This window comes from Vanellus vanellus (assembly GCF_965231255.1).
Source record: "Vanellus vanellus genome assembly, chromosome: 11".
Lineage (NCBI taxonomy): Eukaryota > Metazoa > Chordata > Aves > Charadriiformes > Charadriidae > Vanellus > Vanellus vanellus.
This window is the reverse complement of record NC_138916.1, coordinates 17,510,779-17,529,709: the sequence shown is the minus strand read 5'-3', so window position 1 is coordinate 17,529,709 and position 18,931 is coordinate 17,510,779. Positions and strand designations below refer to the sequence as shown.

Genomic DNA, 18,931 nt, shown 5'->3' with positions numbered 1-18,931 from the left:
CCACAGAGAGGAGCAGATAAGCCCAGCTGTGTATCGATCCAGCGAGCGGGGATGGATGTATGATGGGAGTCACCGTCCCCTCACCGTGGCCGTGCTCCCACCGGGGCTCTCCGGGTCACGGCTGCGGGAGACGGAGCTCAGCGCTGTGCGATGCCTCTACAGTTTAAAGCAAAGAAAACAAACCCAATGAGCTAACTGAGAAAAGGAGGGGGGGGAAGACACACACACACCCCCAAACACACCCCCAACAACCAAAAATAAAGCAGAGGGGAGGGAAGAGAGGGTTTGGGGTGTGTGGGTGTCCCCAGCACCCTCTTCCTCCCCGACGCTTCATCTCCTCTGTCCCTCAGAGGCTCCTGCAGAGCCTTTCACTGCCTCCGGTGATTTATCATCGGGGTGAGGTATCCGTCCCTTGGCGCATCTGGATCGTCCCCACTGATTTTCCACTGGAACGTGGCTCCGGCCCCTTTGTTTTTCAGTCTGGGCTGCGGACACGCTCTGCCGGCTGCCAGCTGGACAGCCGGCACCCTGGCTCGCTCCCTCACGGCCTCTCCGCCTCTTCTTTGCTTTTCCCTTCTTTCCCCCCCTTTCCCCCCCCCCTCTTCTTCTTCTCTTGCCCCCTCCCTTCTCCCCCTCCGTGGTGGAAAAGCAGGTCAGATTTTCCAGGTTTACCGAAAGGGGAGCAGGACCAGGGAGCAGCTGCGCTGCCTCCAATAAGTGCTTTTCCAATTCTCCGCCGTGTGGAAACTCCTCCTCAGGGTAATGGGGTTTCCGACTGGTTTCGGCTCTCCTGTGCCCGAAACGGGGGCAACCCCGCTGCCGTCAATAAATTAACATTATTTCCTCCGACAGCGGCTCGCTCCCATCGGCTGGGCGGTGGCTGGGGTGTCTGATAGCTGCTGTCAGGCGCAGGTTAAGGATGGGGAAGGGAAAAAGGTGGTTTCGAGCTACCCAAACCTCTCGTCGTTGCCTGGATGTGTAGGGTTGACATAGCCAAGGATGGAGTTCGTCAGGCGTAACTGAAGAGCGAACCAACATTTTAGTGCCTTGGCTCCTCTCCAGGGGGCTAAACGTGTTTTGTGTCTGTTTAGTTAGAGCAGGTTGCAAAATAACACCTTTCTTCTTTAAAAAAATACTAATAAGCAGAAAATATTTTGAGCTGGGAGAAAAGAATGCTCAGTTATTGCCAAAGTTGTCATCAATACCTTTGCCTGAAGGCTGAACAAACGGAATGATATACAGGCGTTTTTTATGCAAATACATGTCTGTTAAGGTTTTTGGAAAGGAAGGGCTTTGTCAGTGGCTGCAGTCTGTTTCTCTGCTGCTGATCACCCCGATACAAACAGCTGGAAGCACTTTAGGAAAAAAAGATGCAATATGCTTATATTTCAATGTCAGGAGTTATGAAAGCTGAGAATTTTTAAAAAACACTTAATTTTTGAATCTTAAAAAAGTAAAGCTCGTCATGCAAGTCATATTAGTGGTTTTTCAGTGAAGTATAGAAGAAGGAATGAAATAATCACCCCAATATGCATCAAAAGCACCTTGGGATTTAGAGGGAATTGATTCTTTAATTGAGAAAGAAAGCAAATATTGTCAAGTTCTATTTCTACATTTATTAATATGAATCTAATTTTGCAGTTGCTGCAATCGATGGGAAACATCCTGTCACCCTCCGTGGGGGGTAGCTGATACGTAGCATATTGATCAGCACAAGCATATATGACTTTTTAATGCAGAATTTCTGTTTGCACCATGTACTTCCATGGTGCATGAAAAGGAGTTTTAAACTCTTGAATAAGTTCTTTGAAAATGTGCAGGCACCGTTTTGGGGAGATGAACACAATTTATAAAGCTGTGTTTACTGTTGTTTTTAAATCCTCGAATTTACCGAGCGTACACGAGTTGGATGTGTGGATGCTGCAGAAGGCATCAGACCGTAACTCTTTCTGCTTTGCTCCCGTAGAATGTGAAAACTTCTTGGAGGATGGGCTGAATAGCGTCTGTGCCTCGTCACAGGGTGTCCTTAAAAGAGAGTCCGGGAGCGAGTCTGACCTCTTCCCCTTGCCTGGTGATGGGATGGAAGACCTTGTCTTTGGAAAGGTAGGAAAGCCTGGTTGGGATATGGTTAAAAAAGCTCTGAGTCCTGATTCGATAAACGCGTACTGCAAATGCAGGTCATCCCGGTTTCACTGGTGGGTTAGAAACCTGGAAGCGATTATCCGGGAAGGGAATAGATGGGAAGGATCTCGTCCTCTCTGCAGATGCAGTGACATGAGGGATGTATTTACTTGCAGCAGAATTCCAAAAACTGTGCAGCCCCCACTGTTAAAAAGATGAAAGCGATTTTGACTGTCCAAAAGTAAATCGGGTGCTAGAGGAACAGCTGAAAAGGTGGATTTTCTTGCAAGGTCATTGGGGATTGCACAGATGGTATGAAAGCCATGTTTGACTAATGTAACAAAGAGCTTTTCTCCAGCAAACGATGACCTCTGCACTGACACCTTCAGAGTCATATACTGTAATTCTCAGAGGAACCAGTGTTTTTCTGTAAATTCAGTGTGACTCCCTGGATAGGAAGGAAACACTCACTCTAAAGACTTAAGGCCAATTCCAATGAATAGTTTTGTTGCCTAGGCGACATAACTCTAATGCCTTTTTGCGTGCAAGTAGAAGGAAAATGTTTTCAGGTTTGCTTAAAATCAACAACACAAGTCATTAGTAACCTTAGTCATCTCTGTGCCCTTTGTGCTGCTCACAGCTGAGAGGTGGAAGGAGGAGTGGGTGATACCTGGGATACAGAGTCAGCCTCCTGGGCAGAGGATGCCTCCCTTTAGCATCGGTATTTTCCTGTCTGCATCAGAGCAGCCTGAATTTATTCGGAGGGTGATTAGGTTTTGCGTTTTAAGAATCGTCTTGCTGGTAATTTATATTCTTCCTGCCATAAGTAGATGATGAAAAAGCACCCAGAAAGAAGAGAGTGGTGCAGAAGGAGAGAGGACGTTGAATGTTCCGTAGAGCAGCCATCGCTGCTGGTCTCAGCTCCATGACCTCGCAGGCTTAGGTTCAGCTCCAGCTTACCTGTTGGAGCAGGAATGGTTCCTGCTTTGAAAACCTAAACTTTCAGAGTAAGGTTTCACACGTGCTTTCAGAGAAATATATTTAATGAAACAAAATTCTGTTTGCTTAAATCAAATCAGATGATGGTGAATATTTTCCAGCGGGACGGGAAACACCACAGCCCAGGCTAAGTGATCTCATGTGCTATAAATGAACAGTAAAGTCATCCTTAATGCATGTGGTAGGGCACAGAGCTCACCAGCCTCACCCTTTCCCATCTTATTCTCAAAGTGATGGGGAACCCTGGATTGTGAGAATACAAGGCTGTTTGGCAGAGCAGAAGACTGTCTTCGATTTTCTCGTGTAGAGTGGCACGAATTACAACAGCCGACTGCCATTTGAGCCTGATTTCATGCTTGTATGGGGATGAGCGAGAGAAGGGTGCTGTGGGAACACAGTGAATTTTGTATTGTACAGAATTTTAGCTTTTTCCCTTTGTTATGTGGAAAGTTTCCTTCTCCAAATACGAGAAAATTAAAAAGAATAGGTAGTGCAATGTTGGTAGGGATGGTGCAGGGAAAAAGAGGAGATGTGGGGAAAGCAGATCTTCAATTGCCAGGGGAGAGCGGGCAGAAGGAGGGACTTATTTTCTTCGCAGAAAGGGAATTTCTTAATTTGGCAGCCTTTGCATTGTTCTCATTATGTAGTGGATTGCAGACTTCGTCTACAAATGGGTTCAAAAGGTTCCTGAGTTGAGTTTTGGAAGTTATTCAAAGCTAATCTCAACCTTAGTCGCTTTTTTCTGTCTCTGCTTTGCTGACTAACTCAATTCCTTGTCTCCTTTCTCAGAATTTATCTGAGTACCTTTTCTATAGTTAAAGTTATTTCTAGAAGGACCAGAGACACTAGTTTAGTGTTGTGAGCTTCTTTAACTCAATCTTTTTTTTTTTTTTTTCACGACTCCTAAGCCCAGCTGGTAGAAATGCAAGTTTTAAATATTTTTAATAACCTCTAAAATAAGCGCGAGATGTAATCTTTCTTCTGAAAAATATTAGAAGATGCATGTCTTGATTTAGTTGGTTAGTTATAAACCTATTAAATAGTACAATTTCCATATCAAACTGGGAAGAGAGATCATGTTTATGATGAAAAAGAGGATCTCAAACCTTTTGGTGTCATGATGATTATTGTTGTTACTAGTCCCGTTCTTGTTTCCGCGTTGTATGGAGCAAGAGTTGAACTTCCATCTATTAGAGTGGGTTTTTTTATTGTATAAATCACTCCTGTTAAAAGCAGATTGTTAAATCGCTCCTCTTTCTGTTAAAAGAAATTTAGAAAGAGCAAGCCATTGTCTGTCCAGGGTCTTTGGGCTGCTTCCATAGACATCACTTAAAATTTGTAGATTTTAAGCCCTCATTCTGTCCCAGGACCATGAACAAGTGTGGCCTGTGGGGTCACAAAATCTGCAGGTACCTTAAACTGTCCTTGATGTTCAGTGGGTGCTCAGCTTGCCGTCTCCTGTGCTTGTCTCCTGGGTTTCTTTTTGGCTCTGAAGGACATGTGCTGAGCTGCGTAACGTGAGCTGCCGGGTTCAGAGAGCTTAAGCACTAAAACCTGACTTGTTTTTTCAGACTTCAGAGGCTGTCGCTGAAATGCAGAAATCCTTTCCAACGGGAGGTCTAAGGCTTCAGCAAAATGTTTCCTTTTTTTTTTTTTTTTTTTTTTTGCGTCAGCGCTTCATTCCCATGTCCTCGTCATCCTGCTTGTCCTTCTCCCTCTCAGCCAGCCATCTGGGCAGGCTTTGCAGCACCCTCCTCCTTGAATGATTAATGCTGCATAAGGTCATTTCTCACAATCATCTGGCAACGTCCTGGGGCGTAGCCCGTACGCTTTGCTCATCTTAACTTTTAACCTGCCACCAAAATTTAGTGTTACTGGGAAGTTTTTTAATGTGCCTCTTGGGAAATGATTCAGACGAAAGGCCCTTGGGAAGTCAGGAACCCACAGATCATTGTCAAAGGAAGGGGCTGCAACTCAACCCCTTCAATTCTGTTCAATTTCTGCCTTTGTTGTGGTTTGCTCAAGGAAGTACACAAATACATAAATATTTGGCATTTGCTTTTTCAGAATTATTGTTTCTCATAAAAAACAAACAAACAAACAAACAAAAACAACCATGAAAAAAAAAAACAAACCTGAAGGAATAAACGTTTGAAGTGAGGAGCTTTCACCAGGGGGAGACTCCTCCACTTCAAATCATAAAATGATGATAAATTAGTAATAGTCGGCCGCTATTGAGGTTAATTTTAGGGAGCCTGGAGCCATAGGCAAGTCCAAATTAAAAAAATGACTGTGCTAGATTATATATCACGCCAACCAAAGATGTTGACTCCTTTAGTGTAATGGTATGTCAAATAAACTTCAGGATGCCAGGGGTTTTTTTCATCTTCTGTTTTTTTAAAATACTATAATACCTTTAATGTCTTTGTCACGTGGACCATCAGGGGACAGAGAATGTTTGTCTCTCAGCACTTGGAGTGTTGTCGTCACGAAAATGATTGAAAGAACATTTTAATTCCACTTATCAAGACCTCCTATGGATGGAGGGATTTAGTTGAAGAAGTTATCTCATACCCCCACCATCCTAGAGATTTCTCTTCATGAAGTACATACATTCTTTCTCAGAAAACTCACTTTTTATTCCTGATCTCATTTTTCCTTTATTAGCTTCTCACCAAGTGTTGTTTCTGAGAGCAAAGGAAATGCCCATTAGCGCGTGTCTGGAAAGGCTCTTTTCAGCCATGAGTTTTATGGTCACAGTTAAGGATTCAATTCGTTGAGGTGCAATGCAGCAAGCCTAACTTAAAGAGGATTAATATTTCTTTAATGTTTAATTTTTCCTGCAGGAAAAGAACACATTAGAGAACCATTTACATTCTGCAAACAGGGTATTTTCTTACTCAAATAGGATTAAAGAGCAATGCATATTTACTGGCACTTGGCCAGATAGCTAAGTTTTTTGCAGAGGTGGCTACAATACAGGTGTTTCTTAGCTGTGTCAGCCACACTTGGCATTTTGCAGACAGGGTCCTGTTCTTTCATATTAACTATTTTGCTTTGATTAAAAAAAAAAAAAAATAATTTAAATGAAGACAGAATATTTTTAGAGGAATAAGCATGGGCCGCAAGTTCAAGCGAATTGTTTATTGTGTTCTGGAGTCAGTCTCTGGGTCAAGGTAGCAGTTAAAATGAACCAAATATATTTCACTTTTTTTTTCAAATTTCTCTTTGAACTGCACTTTACACTAGAAACCTTGAATCTTCTCTGCTAGGGAAGCAGGTTTTGTTCAGCATTTTAAACTGGAGCAGTATTCTCATCCGGGAAATAAAAATTCCTCTTTTTACTCTTAATTCCTCCCTATATAATTTGATGTTCTGCGTTATTGTTGCTAGATTTGCATCCAGATTTAGTGTTTCCAAACTGTCCTGTCCTTCCACTGCACAGCTGGCGGGTAGTCCTCTCTCCTCCTGCTGTGCTGCCCAAATGTCTTAACAGTATTTTCCTGTATCTCAGAAAAGCGAAGCAGACGGTTTCCTCTACTGAAGAAGTATCATCCACATAATGACTACTTAATTTGTCTGGATTTAAGCAATTCGGTAAACTGGGATCATGACTCACACAAATATCAGATTATTTTGAATAATGCCAAACGTCATCAAAAACTTCACAAGGAATCCATTTCAGTTCTCGCTGAAATGAGAGTGCTTCAACCTACACTTCCTATTTAAGTACACGTCAAATCCAATACTTTACATTTACAGTATTAGTTTACTATTAAAGTATTTATACAAAGTCACCATTAATATTTAACGTTCCTTACCATGAAATGAAGGCTTTTGGGAGGGATATATTTTTAGTGTGTTTTTAATATTTTGTTTTTAAAAGGTATATTGTACTTCAGTGTTGTACCGTGGATGCTGTCTTTTTTTTTTTTTTCTTTCTTTTTTCTTTGATAGATGGAAGAGGGAAAGTAGTGTGACAGCATTTATTTAAACCACCGTAGGAACATTATTGTGTACCTGTTAAACCGAAATAAGAATAAAAAATAGCCAAACCTGAAACAGGGCTTCCCTCTAAATAGTGAGATATTTGATTAGAATAGTTTTTGAACATCTCCGTTTCTTTTTATTCGGTTCAATAAGAAGCTTTTAGCTTATAATGTGTGCCTGTAAAACAAAAAGAAAGCACAGAAAAGCAGAAGTGTCCGGAGCATTTAACGCTGCTGGGCTTGAACGGAGTCGGGGTGGTGGGATCCGAGGTGAGGACTGATGCGGGGCAGCACCACTCCCGTTTACCCAGCCCTGCGTGGCTTTCGATGCCCACCAATCCCTTCTGCCAACGGGAGTTTGTAGCCCGTTGTCTTCTGCCGAATGAGAGCTGAGAGCCTGCAGCTCCTTGAGCGCTCGGCTTCTGCTGAGACCCACCGAGCCTGCTATTTGAAGGCGATTAACCGCTGTGGCTTTGCTGAACAGTCTATTATATATGATCTGACAGATCATTCTGCCTGTTGTTATTTTAAATGGTACAGCGCAGGGCTCTGCAGGAGAATAAATTGAAACTTCCCACGTCAGTCTCTCGGGGCAAACACCGTTTCAGACTGAAGGTGATGTCAGAGAGATGCTCATGTCTTTTTTATGCTAGCCACGGGGAACACCGAATGCACACAGGCTCTTCTCAGGCTGTACGGTCAGCATGTGGCCTTTGGCCAAAGAGAACCAGTTTGGCTTCCAGTTACTGCTTTTGGAGCAAACTAAACCAAAAAATTGCAGTATGACTCGAGACCTTTAATATAGGGCGGCTGATCCTGTGGAACGATGTTTTTCAATTACGGTTGGATTTGAAAAATGCTGCAAACCCTGGCACTAACTTTCTGCTTAATGGAAAGTAGTGGGGGACGGGGATTTAAGCTTTTATTCTTTCTCTCTGTTTTCTACTACTGAATAGTTGTTCCTTTTGTGCTGTGTGATGCAGTGGAACAGGATGCTGCCCTTGAGCTCTCATGACTGAGAGCTACAAACCCATACCAGGTCCCACAGGAGAGGCTGGAGGTTGTCATCAAGATGACCCAGTTCCCCATTAACTGATCTCTTTAAACCTTTGGTTGTTTTATGGCACCTTCACCAATAACAGGTTCAGCCAGAAACGGTGAGAGGAGCGGGATTTGCTGTGCAGGATGAAATGTGGAACTGGAGAGAGAGGAAGGCAGGCAGAGGACCTGAGCTGGGAGCCCAGGGTTATGGCAACCAGGGACATGTGGAGTGGAGGAGATTGCTCTGTAGAGCATTTCAGCCTCTTATGAAACCAGAGCAAAAAGGTCTTACTTCTGTGATGGTTAATTTGCCTCGTGCTATCAACTAGGAAATCTCTCAGCTCCTTTGAAATATAAAATATTTGCATTTATTTAAAGTGTTAAATATATTCACTTCATTGGAAGTGTTCAAAGCCAGGCTGGATGGGGCTTTGAGCAACCTGATCCGGGGAACGATGTCCCTGCCCATGGCAGGGGGGTTGGACTACATGATCTTTAAAGGTCCCTTCCAACCCAAACCAGTCTGTGATTCTACTTTAATATATTTTTAATTTTTCTTATCTGCAGCAGCCTGAAGAGGAGCAGTCTGCGTGTGATGTCACCAGCTCCAGTTCCTCTGCAGATGACACCATGTCCCTGGAGAGGAACTCATCCCTGGGCAGCGACACATCCCTTCCCTTCCCACCAACGGTGAACTTCGTCCAGCCCAAGGACAGGCACAGCCTGGATGGCAGCTGCACCAACATGGTGGCCACAGAGGGAGGAGAGAAGGAAGAGGAGCTGGACAGTATCACGGATGTACCCACTCATTCCTCCGTCTTACGGAACTCCATGCGGCCGCTGTCACCTTTCCGTCGACACAGTTGGGGGCCAGGGAAGAATGCCACCAACGAAGCAGAAATAAATCAGAGGAGGTGAGTGGAGAGCTGCTTTGATTTACTTTGCACCCACTCACGCATGTTTATCTAAGCTTTAGACTCAGCGTGATAAAACAGGAAACGGAGGATGTCACTTCTGATTATTTCTTTCTCACTCAAAGGGATGAAGACAATCTTCTTATGTATGTATGTTTGTTTGTTTGTTTGTTTGTTTTTGAAATTAACTTTTACTTAATACCTACAATAAGCTTGAGCTTTCCAGAGCAAATGGAATTACCTTGGTACAGGTCTTCCGTTTGAACAGTCACCACCCCTTTCTATACGAAGAGCTTTGTTAAAGGAATTACTGGAGGGTTAAATCTCATTGGCCACAAAATAAACACAACCCTTATTGTTCTGATTGTATTAAGAGAGAGCAGGGGCACCAGGGTTTTAACAAAAGGTGTAGAGGCTCCTCATAGTGGTGAGATGGGTAGCCCTTGTTTCACGGAATTGGTTCCACCTCGGTCTCTCATGGACAGTGAGTCCTGCCTAACTCATCACAGATGTCCCCAGTGGTGCCCAGGAAGATTCAAAAGGGAAGTTTTCCCGTTTGTTCATTCAGAAGATACAGGAGGGAGAGGTGTAACAGCCACGCGAGTGTGCAGATGCTGGTGCCAAATGACTGGGGGAAGAAAAGGTGCGCAGCCCCCCATCTCAGTGGGGAAAACGATGAAGTAAAGGAAGACGTACACCAATAAAGTAGTTAGTGTAAGGTTCCCCGCCACGCTCTGCGCCATTCACCATCTGGGCTGCCAGAAGGCTGGGGTCAAACCCTGCGTGTTCTGAAACCAGTGGAGCTTTGGCTGGTGTTTTGAATGCATTTGAATACTTTCCGAGCAGGAATGGCCAGTTGTTTTAGCAGGGTCAGGGTGCCGTATCCCCCCGTCCCTCCGGTGTAGACCTGCAGCTTGCAGAGGCTGCAAGCCCAGGCGTGCAGCGCAGCGCGGCTCTCCAGGCTGCCTGCTGCCATCTTCCTGGCCACCGGTCTGCTTTTCAGATAAATGGAACCGTTGCGTTTGGTGATGCCATAAAATTAAAACTGGCCACTCACAGCGAGTTCCTGGTAAATTGTTACTGCCGCATTTGGGTAATCCAGTGAGAGGCAGCAGCCTCCCATCAGAAACGTGTGCATCCTTTACACGTTAGTGGCTGTGGGTATGAAGGAATATCATGGACCCTTCAATGCTGAAAACATTCAGGACCCTCTAAGAAACACAGGGTGAAAGATTCTGTTATTATTATTGTTGTTGTTGTTTACCACTGCCACCTTTTTTTTTTTTTTGCCTTCATTCGTGGTCCTCAGGTAATACTTAAATAAATTAATACCTATCTTTTTAAAGCTACAAAAGTGTCAGCATAAGGTATACATGCAACTTTATGACAGAATGAGTCCATAAGCTCATAAACTCATTGGGAGAGATTTATTTTTAAGTGTAGGACTTGTTATGTAAGGATTTCTGAGGGTAATAACCTGCCTAGCTGGCAATTACAGCTAACACTTAACAGATGGGGTTAAATTGTCCTGCATCAGACTTTGGAGGCTGTTTCTGATACAGGAAAATACATTCATTGTAAATGTAAGAAAATTTGAGTTAAAGGAACAGTAATTATTCTCATGTGTTCTTAGATACAGCTGCCGCTACATAAGGATAGCCATCACATGGGTTAATTAAAAAAGAAAAGCTGTGTGGGTCTCTGCTGCTGATTTGGTTCCAGTTTGTTTTTATCTTTCTGTTACAAAGGAATTCGGATTATTTGGTTTTGTGTTTTGGTTTTTTTTTTTTCTTTCTTCTTTTCATACGTGGCTGTTGTGATGTTGAGATTCTGGTTGCTTAGTGAGCAACAACAAATACTGAGGAAGCGAACCCAAACAAGTGACTTTCATATAAATCCGTTAAATTCGGGGGTTTTGCTTATTCATTTATTTCACGTGCAGTAGATTCCATTTAAAGGAGAAAAGGGCTTATTGTAACTTGACTTTTGCAAACCTTTGAAGTGAAGTAACACGGAGCACAAGCCTTAGCTGAGGTTTGTCCTGCTGACAGGCAGGACCTGTGCTGCTCCCACCGCCTGCCACCCCTTGTCCATGCTCCCTCTCCTCCTCTGAGCACCCCTGGCATTCTTTGCTCCATAGGTGAGCGGGATCCACTCACTAAATGAGCAGAAAATGAACCAAGTGTAATTGCCACCGAACCCAACCCAAGGATTAGAACGGGGCTGTGCAGCCGGGAAGAGGAACGGGGTGACCGGCTGCGTGGTCAGCCCAGCTGTAAGAGGTGTCTCCAGTCCCAGCAAAGGGCTGGCAGCCTGGTCCAGCCCCCATCCTCACCAAAAACAGTCTTTCCCCTCATGGCAAAGGTAGCTAAGTCAAGCTTAAATAGAGCTGCTGATACAGGACCCAAAGAGCCTATGGGAAAGGTAAAAAAAATCAGCCTTTTGTAGGATTTGGTCTTTTCCAGTATTGCATGTTTTCTGTTTGTAAGAGGGATGAGCGTAAAAGTTTGTTCGCAGAAAAGATCAGAAAAAATGTAATCGTCTTAAACTAAATGTGAAAACATGCTCAGTTCCCCTCTGCTTCCCCTCTCTCCTCAAATGCACTTCACAGATAATCCTCGTGTCTACATTTTGCTATTAAAAATACAAAGAAAATTAACAATGCTGCCACAAAAGGATGTTCATCCTTCAGTTAATTCCTGACATTCATAGTGGATTTGAAATGCCTGTCTTTCAACAATGATGCACTGTTTTTAACGTTTGGTTCCAAGGAAAGAAACGCCAGAATTTTTCACAAAACCGGAGCTGGTGTGAATCACGGTTGCTAACAGCTTCTGTCAAATAGTTTGTCCTTATCTAAACTTTAAACTGACCTGGCTTTGGCAGCAAAGTTGCAATGTGGTCAATACCCATGAAACCTTCTTTCTGTACAAAAAAAAAAAAAACCCAAACCCACACAACCCAAACACAGATTTATTTCTAAAAGAGAGAGGAGGAAAACAGAGACTCTTTACTACCTTTAGTATTTAATTTTGTGTTTTCCCTGTACGTCCGTTCCCTCTGTTCGTGTGTTGGGGATATTATTCCTTCAGCTGCCATTTGTTCATTTTTTTTCCATTCAAGCTGCTGACCACTCTCCATGATTCATTTTCAGTTCAATGCGTGTTCTGGGGGATGGTATAAAGAAGCCTCCCATTCATAGGAGAAGGTACAAAGCCAACTAACGTGACTAACTGTTTTGCGTTTGAATGTCTACTAACTCCATACTGTCATGTTAGTAAACCTGTAGTGCCTCTGGAAGCGTTGGCGTTAGAGCTCTGCATCCCGCTTGGCTGCTTTCCCTCGCCAGTCTGACCCAGGGCTGTTCCTCTGACTCATAGAGCACTTGCTCAAGCCCTTTTCTCCAGGACGATATGTTAATAACTTGGAGAAATCTCGGTTATCATTTTGTTGGCCTTTGCCATATGTGTAAGATTTGGAGTTGTATTAAAATAATTGTTTACCTGTGAGCATGTGCGTAATTTGGATTTAAAGCGCATCAGAGACTCCTGCCAAGACTTGCAAGAGGGACACCTGGGGAGGGGATGCATCAGACACGATCTCAGAGTTGGAGAATACTCTGCAGATCCGCAGCTGGTTGAATTAAATGGCTTTAATTTTGCTCTTTTGTTGCTTTTTAAAACCATCTTCCTAAAAAACAGAAAATAAGGTGTGTTTTTTTCTTTACTTCCGTGTGTGTTTTTCTTCTGTATAGAAAACTTTCAGTTCCTCATCCGTCATGCAGATACGCATTTTCACTCACATAACCTTTGCATTGTCTATTAACGTATAAAATAGGACACTTAATTTTTGACACAGCAGACGTGGACTGTCCACACTTACACATTTTTAGGCTAAAAAAAATAGAGAATTTTAACCTCTCCCCTTCAGTGGTTCAACCTCTTCTCATCTCCCACAGCCTGCTCTCTCTCCTCCAGCGGCAGGTTAAGTCAGGATTTTCCTTCCCTTGAAATGGATGGGGTTACGTGTGTTTGTGAATAAATAAACTACCGTATTTCCCCCCATGAAAAACTGTTACCGTGATGTTATTACCAAAAAAATCACCATGCCTTACCGTGCATCAGCATAAATGAAGCCATATAAGCAGTGCTGTACAGTTCAGCAGAGGGTTCTTTAAAAAGATTTTTTTTTTTTTTTTAATGGCACATTTTTACTTCTATGAAGCCACTTTATTTGCATCACTCTGTGCTCTGGAGGAAGAAGCGCAGTGCTCGTCTTCTCAGCTCATGCAAATGAACATCTTTTTACCAGTTGGCCGTTAAGACTCCTCTGTAGGAGCTGTGTTACTATTTAGAGTATTTAGAGTCACAATATCCTGAAACACTGAGCTTACACGTAGAATAAAGAAAATGTCTCAAATAGCCAACCTAAAGTACTTAGTCATATCTGAAATGTGTGCTAGTTCTTTCATAAGCATTCTCTTTTTTTTTTTTTTTCTTCTGGTCTCCCAACCATTTTGGTATCATCTTCTCTAACCCCAGTTGCAGAGCAACAGCCTGAAACCAATTCCAACAGTTTACTCTCTCCCACAAGGCTGATGGGCTCATCCCCCCCTCCCCACGTCATCTTCTGTAAAGGGGTTTTGCATGCTCTGCATTGATCTTTGGTTTTTATGGCGTTGCCAACAGATTGTGGGTGGTTCCCCAGCAGGATCATAGTTCTGTAGGACTGTGCTTGCCAAAAGGTCTTTTTGCTTCTCTGAGACCTTCCACCACTTCCAGGCTTCCTCCTACATACACGCACAGCTCTTCTCCTTCCCTGCCTCCACTCTTCTGCTTCCCTTCCCTGGAGTTTCAGCGTTTGGAATTGCCACTGTACCGTGGCAATGGTCAGGAACAGAGGCATCTTTTAAAGTGCGCTATCTAGTGTAAATGTTGCATCATTTCTTTAACGAGGAAAATCCTCTCTTGAAAAGCGCCCACACAAGAATTACTGACTTGTGCAAACAGGTCAACGTAAGAACAGCTCCATGGGTCCACCAAGGCCAGCAGTCTTGGGGCCAGGAGCAGGTGGCTGGAGCAAGCAGGGAGAGGGGAAGCGTGTATGATACCTTCCTTGGGATGCTTTCTCAGCCTCCATCCGCTTTCCACGAGGCAGGTTTTACTGACCTGCGGGGGCTGAACCCAAGCCTGAGAGTGCAGACTGAGATGTATGATGGAGATGGGTTTACTGTAGCCAGGACTGGATTCTTTTATGATCTCAAGCAAGCTTTTAGTCCCCCCATCCCTCACTAATACTTATATCTGCCCCCATGGTTCAGTTAGAGGATGATGATGAAGTACTTGGAATTATTGGCATGTTATGGGGAGGTATGTCTTCATGAAGCAAACTTATGGTATTGTGCTGAGAGCTACTGGTGAAGCACACCTGGAGCTTTGGGGTGCAAAGCACAGGTACTTGAGGTGTATCCTCACCCAGTTAACATCCTTAATAAAACAGGTAGCAATTATCTTGAACTCCACCACTGACCACCAACCGTCAAACCCTTCCTGAATGTTTCCGGTGTTGCACTATGTGTGGAAACTATACGAGGACTTGGCATGAGATGATGCAGTCAGTGGCTTTAAACCTTCCTCTGTGCCTTCTGAGGCTTTTGGCACTCACAAATCCTGGCCCAGGGATGCTTAAATTTGTTCTGCCCTTTTTGTAGGTTTCTGGCCTGGAGCAAGGCATGCTCTGGCCACCTCCTTTCCTTGCACGGGTCGCAGGCCAGGGGCTGGGAGCAGGACTTGTGCAGTGCTGCTCTGGGAGATGTGTGCTGATGCAAAATTCCTTTCAGACGACATATGTTTCCTGGACAGCTTTCCCAGGATTTAGGGATCATTTATATGTCATAGGTGACAAGAAGCTTGATTTCTCTGTGTCTGCAAAACCTGCATTGGGCCACGAGCTGACAGAGAAAAAATAACAAAAGCAGTATTTAAAATAACAACCAAAATATTTGCATTCTGTATTTGCATTTCTTATATCTTTCCTGATGCAACTTGGGACTCTTTTGGGGTATGGGAGCTGAAATGTTTTCTCGTCAAAGTACTATTTGAAGGAGTCTTGATTTAATCCCAAGTTAATAGTGAGACGAGCCTTGTTTTTTCTTCCAGCCTCTTCCACTGATTTGCTGTGCAGCATTTAAGAATGTAACTCTCTCCTTATTTTTCCCAAGTGTAGCCTGCAGGTATTAATACTTGTGTGGAGGGAACTTAAACGATTAAATATCTGTAAGGTATTCTTTTTCTGATTTGAGGATGAGAGGTACCAGAAAAGTACTAATCATTACTAACACAATGGCTGTGTGTGATTACTTATGCAAAATTGGCTTTGGTGTGTTTCAGCCTCGTTTTTCCAAATAACTTCTCTCCCCACAAGGAGCAGTTTCTCCAGTACATGATATACTCGCCTATGGGATCGGTTTGGGGGAGGCATGGGCTGTCAGTGGTAACCTCGCTCACTTGGGGCACGCTGATGTGTTCTGGCAGCCAGAAATATATAGTGGCAACAGCATTATTCCTGAGTTTGCTGTTTTGGGGGTTTTTAAAGATATGCAGGAGTGAGAGTCTTTTAACATTCCCCTGTTCCCGTAACCAATAATCACAGCCCTTTTCCTTTGCCTCTTTTGATGTTCCTAGTTTGAGCTGGTGTCCCTCGGGCGTACAGTTCATTGCCACGGGTCCTGACTTTACTTGTAGAAGGTACGGTATAAATAAGTGCGCAGCAGCAACAAAGGAGCACTGCAAACACCCTGTTGTCAGCTTTTCGTCTATCGCCTTTTCCGCTGCTGCTCTGGCTGAAGCGTGCACGTGTTTGTTTGCTTCGTCTGCTTTTTCAGCAATTAGTCTTGGGAATGGATCTTCTGCGGTGGGGTGCAGGTGAAGGTGGTGGCTGCTTTTCGTTGGCCTCGAGCATTATAGAAGCTGCACTGTTGGTTTGAGCTGCTCTATTCCGTGATGATTTTAAGGCGCGTGTTTTCCACAGCAATGATCATAAAGATAATTGTGACAGCCAAAGAATCAAAACAAGAGTTCGTGTGATTCAGCGCCACTCTGTTCTGGATGGATCTCTTAAAAGATTTAAGTTTATACAGACTTGCTCTTTGTAAATTGAAAGATTTCGGTTGTTTTTTTTTTTTTTTCAAAGAGGCTAATCATGTAAAACTTTCCATGAAAAACCAATCTAATAGTCACAGATTAAAATTTCCCAGGCACTTAAAGCTTGCATCTTCTGTAGAAAGTCCCAGAGCTGGGATTGATGCTTGCAGGTCAGATCTTCGCCTGATACTGCCTGGAACCAGTCTCTCAGATTTTACAGGTTCATAGCTTTCTTCTGGCAGTTGTTGCTGGTTGTGGGTAGAGCTATTAAACCGTTTTTCTGAACACTAGATATTGAGAAAGGAGTTAATCTGCCCTTCCTGTTACAGATTTAATTACATTTAGTCTATATATACCCCAACCAACAAATTACAGAACAGTATTGCCCACTGATGACTATTTTATGGGCTAAAATTTGCAGGTTTGAGCTGTTTGTGGCACAACAAACTACGTGGGGTTTTTTTTCTGTACTATGTAACATCATTGTTATCACCTTGGGATGCAAGAAAAAATGTTCTTCTGCCCTGAATAAGTGGTAGAAATGGGACTGATTTCTCTTTGCAGGTGTTTTAGAATAAACTCTATAATGCCTGCTATTGATATACATTGTTGAGTCAAAATCTGCCTAAAGCAGATTAAATTGCAAATGCCTCAACCAGTCTTCTTTATTATTACCTACCATGAAAAAAAGTCTTTAAAAAGTTACCAAATCTTATTATTTAAGGTTTATTGCAATTTTTACTTTGAAGATGCATATATATCACCCAGTTAACGCTTCTAAAGGAATGCAGAACATTAATCACTGCTATGCAAGTCTACCCGAATTTAAAGCTCCTCTGGTTGTTTAAATAATCTGTACAATCTATAGTGTGTTCTCCCTTTCGTTTGCTTATATGTCAGCTTGTTGGCCACTTAGATCACAGTATCACAGTATGCTAGGGATTGGAAGGGACCTCAAAAGATCATCTAGTCCAATCCCCCTGTCGGAGCAGGAACACCTAGATGATGTCACGATTAGCATCAAGTTGGGATATATATCCAGAGTAGGCCTTGCTTCAAGCTAGCAGGACCTTGCGTACATAAAATCAAATGTTAGAGACAGAGTTGTGCTAGTGTTTCAGGAGGTGAATCTGTAAAACTTGCACATTAACCCACAGTGGCATTGCAGTGGGTGTATCGACACTAGCATATGAGGAGCGGGAGGGTCAGAAGCCGAATATCAGGGCCAAGAAAGATGAGATGGAAATAGTCACATGTGAAGGAGGGATTGTTTTGTGTAGGTGAGAACCTCTACGGAGGTTGACCAAAGCTTTTATCACTACCAGTTCTGCAATCAAAACTTTGGTATTTTGTTTAGCTTTGAGTGATTATGTCTGGCTCCATTGAACAGACCTAGTTTCATCAGCAAACGGTAAAATAGGGTTGATTGGCTGATGGAGACAACATTTATTGAATAGAATCATTAAAAAAACCCCAACAAACAAAAAAAAAAAAAACAGAGAGAAGAGGAAAAAAAGCAAACAGCTTTGGCAGAAAGGACATTATCAGTGCTGAATGGCAGTGCAGTGGGAAGTGCTGAATAGATTCAAAGGATGTGTCTGCAGAGATGAACATTACGTGCAGCCCAGAGCTGATTTTGCGGCTGCTGGGAGCGGTGGTGGTCCAGGACAGGCAGCACTGAGCTATACCAGGTAGTTTAATTTAGGTGGCTTTATTCCCAGGGGTAACCTAATAAAAAGCTAGCAAGGAGAATATGTGGAAATACCAAAATCTTCAAAAGAGGTGTTTCTAGATTTTCTTGTGCACCATTCAAGAAGGAGGGGGGAAAAAAAAAAAAAGTGGGAAAGGTCATTGACCAAGGTGGTCATTCTCAAACAACTCCTGTGTCTCATTAGAGGCACAAAGATGCTGCTGTATTAGTTATGAAGAAAATAGAAATCCCTCCACTGCTACCTGCACTTGGTTGTTGAGAAGTAACATGCTGAGGAATAACATCAACGTTTCCCTGTGCAGTTCAGTTAGTGACTGCGTTGTGTTTTACTCTTGAAGGTGCTATGTGCTGAAAGCCACCAGTCCCTAAGTTTGTCAGGATCTAACCTCCATGGTTTCTCTTCAGTTACAGCCTAGAAGGCCTTGCTGGAGACTCTGGTGAGAACAAGAAGCCCTCTACAAACTTGGAGGCTTCTGCTCTGAGCTCCAAAGACCTCAGACGGAGTCCGCTTGCCAGCAATCAGTGCGGGTCCCTGGTCTTGCTCTCTGAAGAACTTGAGCAAGGAGAAATCAGAAACTACAATCACCAGGTAAAGCTGTCCAACTACTGTTAGATTTCTAGAAAAAGTTATATCAATGTTTTGAAGTCATTCACCCAAGACAGTTTCAGTGTGAAAGCTTTGACCCTGCATATGTAATATTAAAGTCTTCCATCTTTAACACAGGGGTATTTCCCCTGTCTCTTAAGTTGCTGTTTGTTTTTTTAGGGCAATGTGGTCGATGGGTGAAGTCTTAGGGTGGAGAACAAGAAATTTCCCAGTTTTCTTCCACTGAGTAATTATTGCATGAGTAATTATGGAAAAGCTGCTAACTCTTTAGCATGGATATAGTGATACTATCAGTCGCAAGTGTTGTGAGGCTTTCACAATTAATGCTTATGCTGCCTTTTGCAGACCTGAAATACACACAAGTACCAAGTAGTAATTTATCTGTTAGTTTTCAGGTTATTTTCCTA

At 43.2% G+C, this 18,931-nt stretch overlaps 1 protein-coding gene across 1 annotated transcript in view; it reads left to right on the top strand.

Moving 5' to 3' along the window:
* AKAP13 (A-kinase anchoring protein 13) overlaps nucleotides 1–18,931 on the top strand; it is a gene marked incomplete at its 5' end in the record, with an annotated part of 158,770 nt that overhangs the window by 99,491 nt on the left and 40,348 nt on the right. Inside the window, 5 exons of the mRNA XM_082488901.1 lie at nucleotides 1,967–2,103; nucleotides 8,718–9,064; nucleotides 12,219–12,272; nucleotides 15,748–15,810; nucleotides 18,323–18,506. Coding sequence (XP_082345027.1) covers nucleotides 1,967–2,103; nucleotides 8,718–9,064; nucleotides 12,219–12,272; nucleotides 15,748–15,810; nucleotides 18,323–18,506 — 785 coding nt within the window. The remainder of the gene's footprint in view (nucleotides 1–1,966; nucleotides 2,104–8,717; nucleotides 9,065–12,218; nucleotides 12,273–15,747; nucleotides 15,811–18,322; nucleotides 18,507–18,931) is intronic.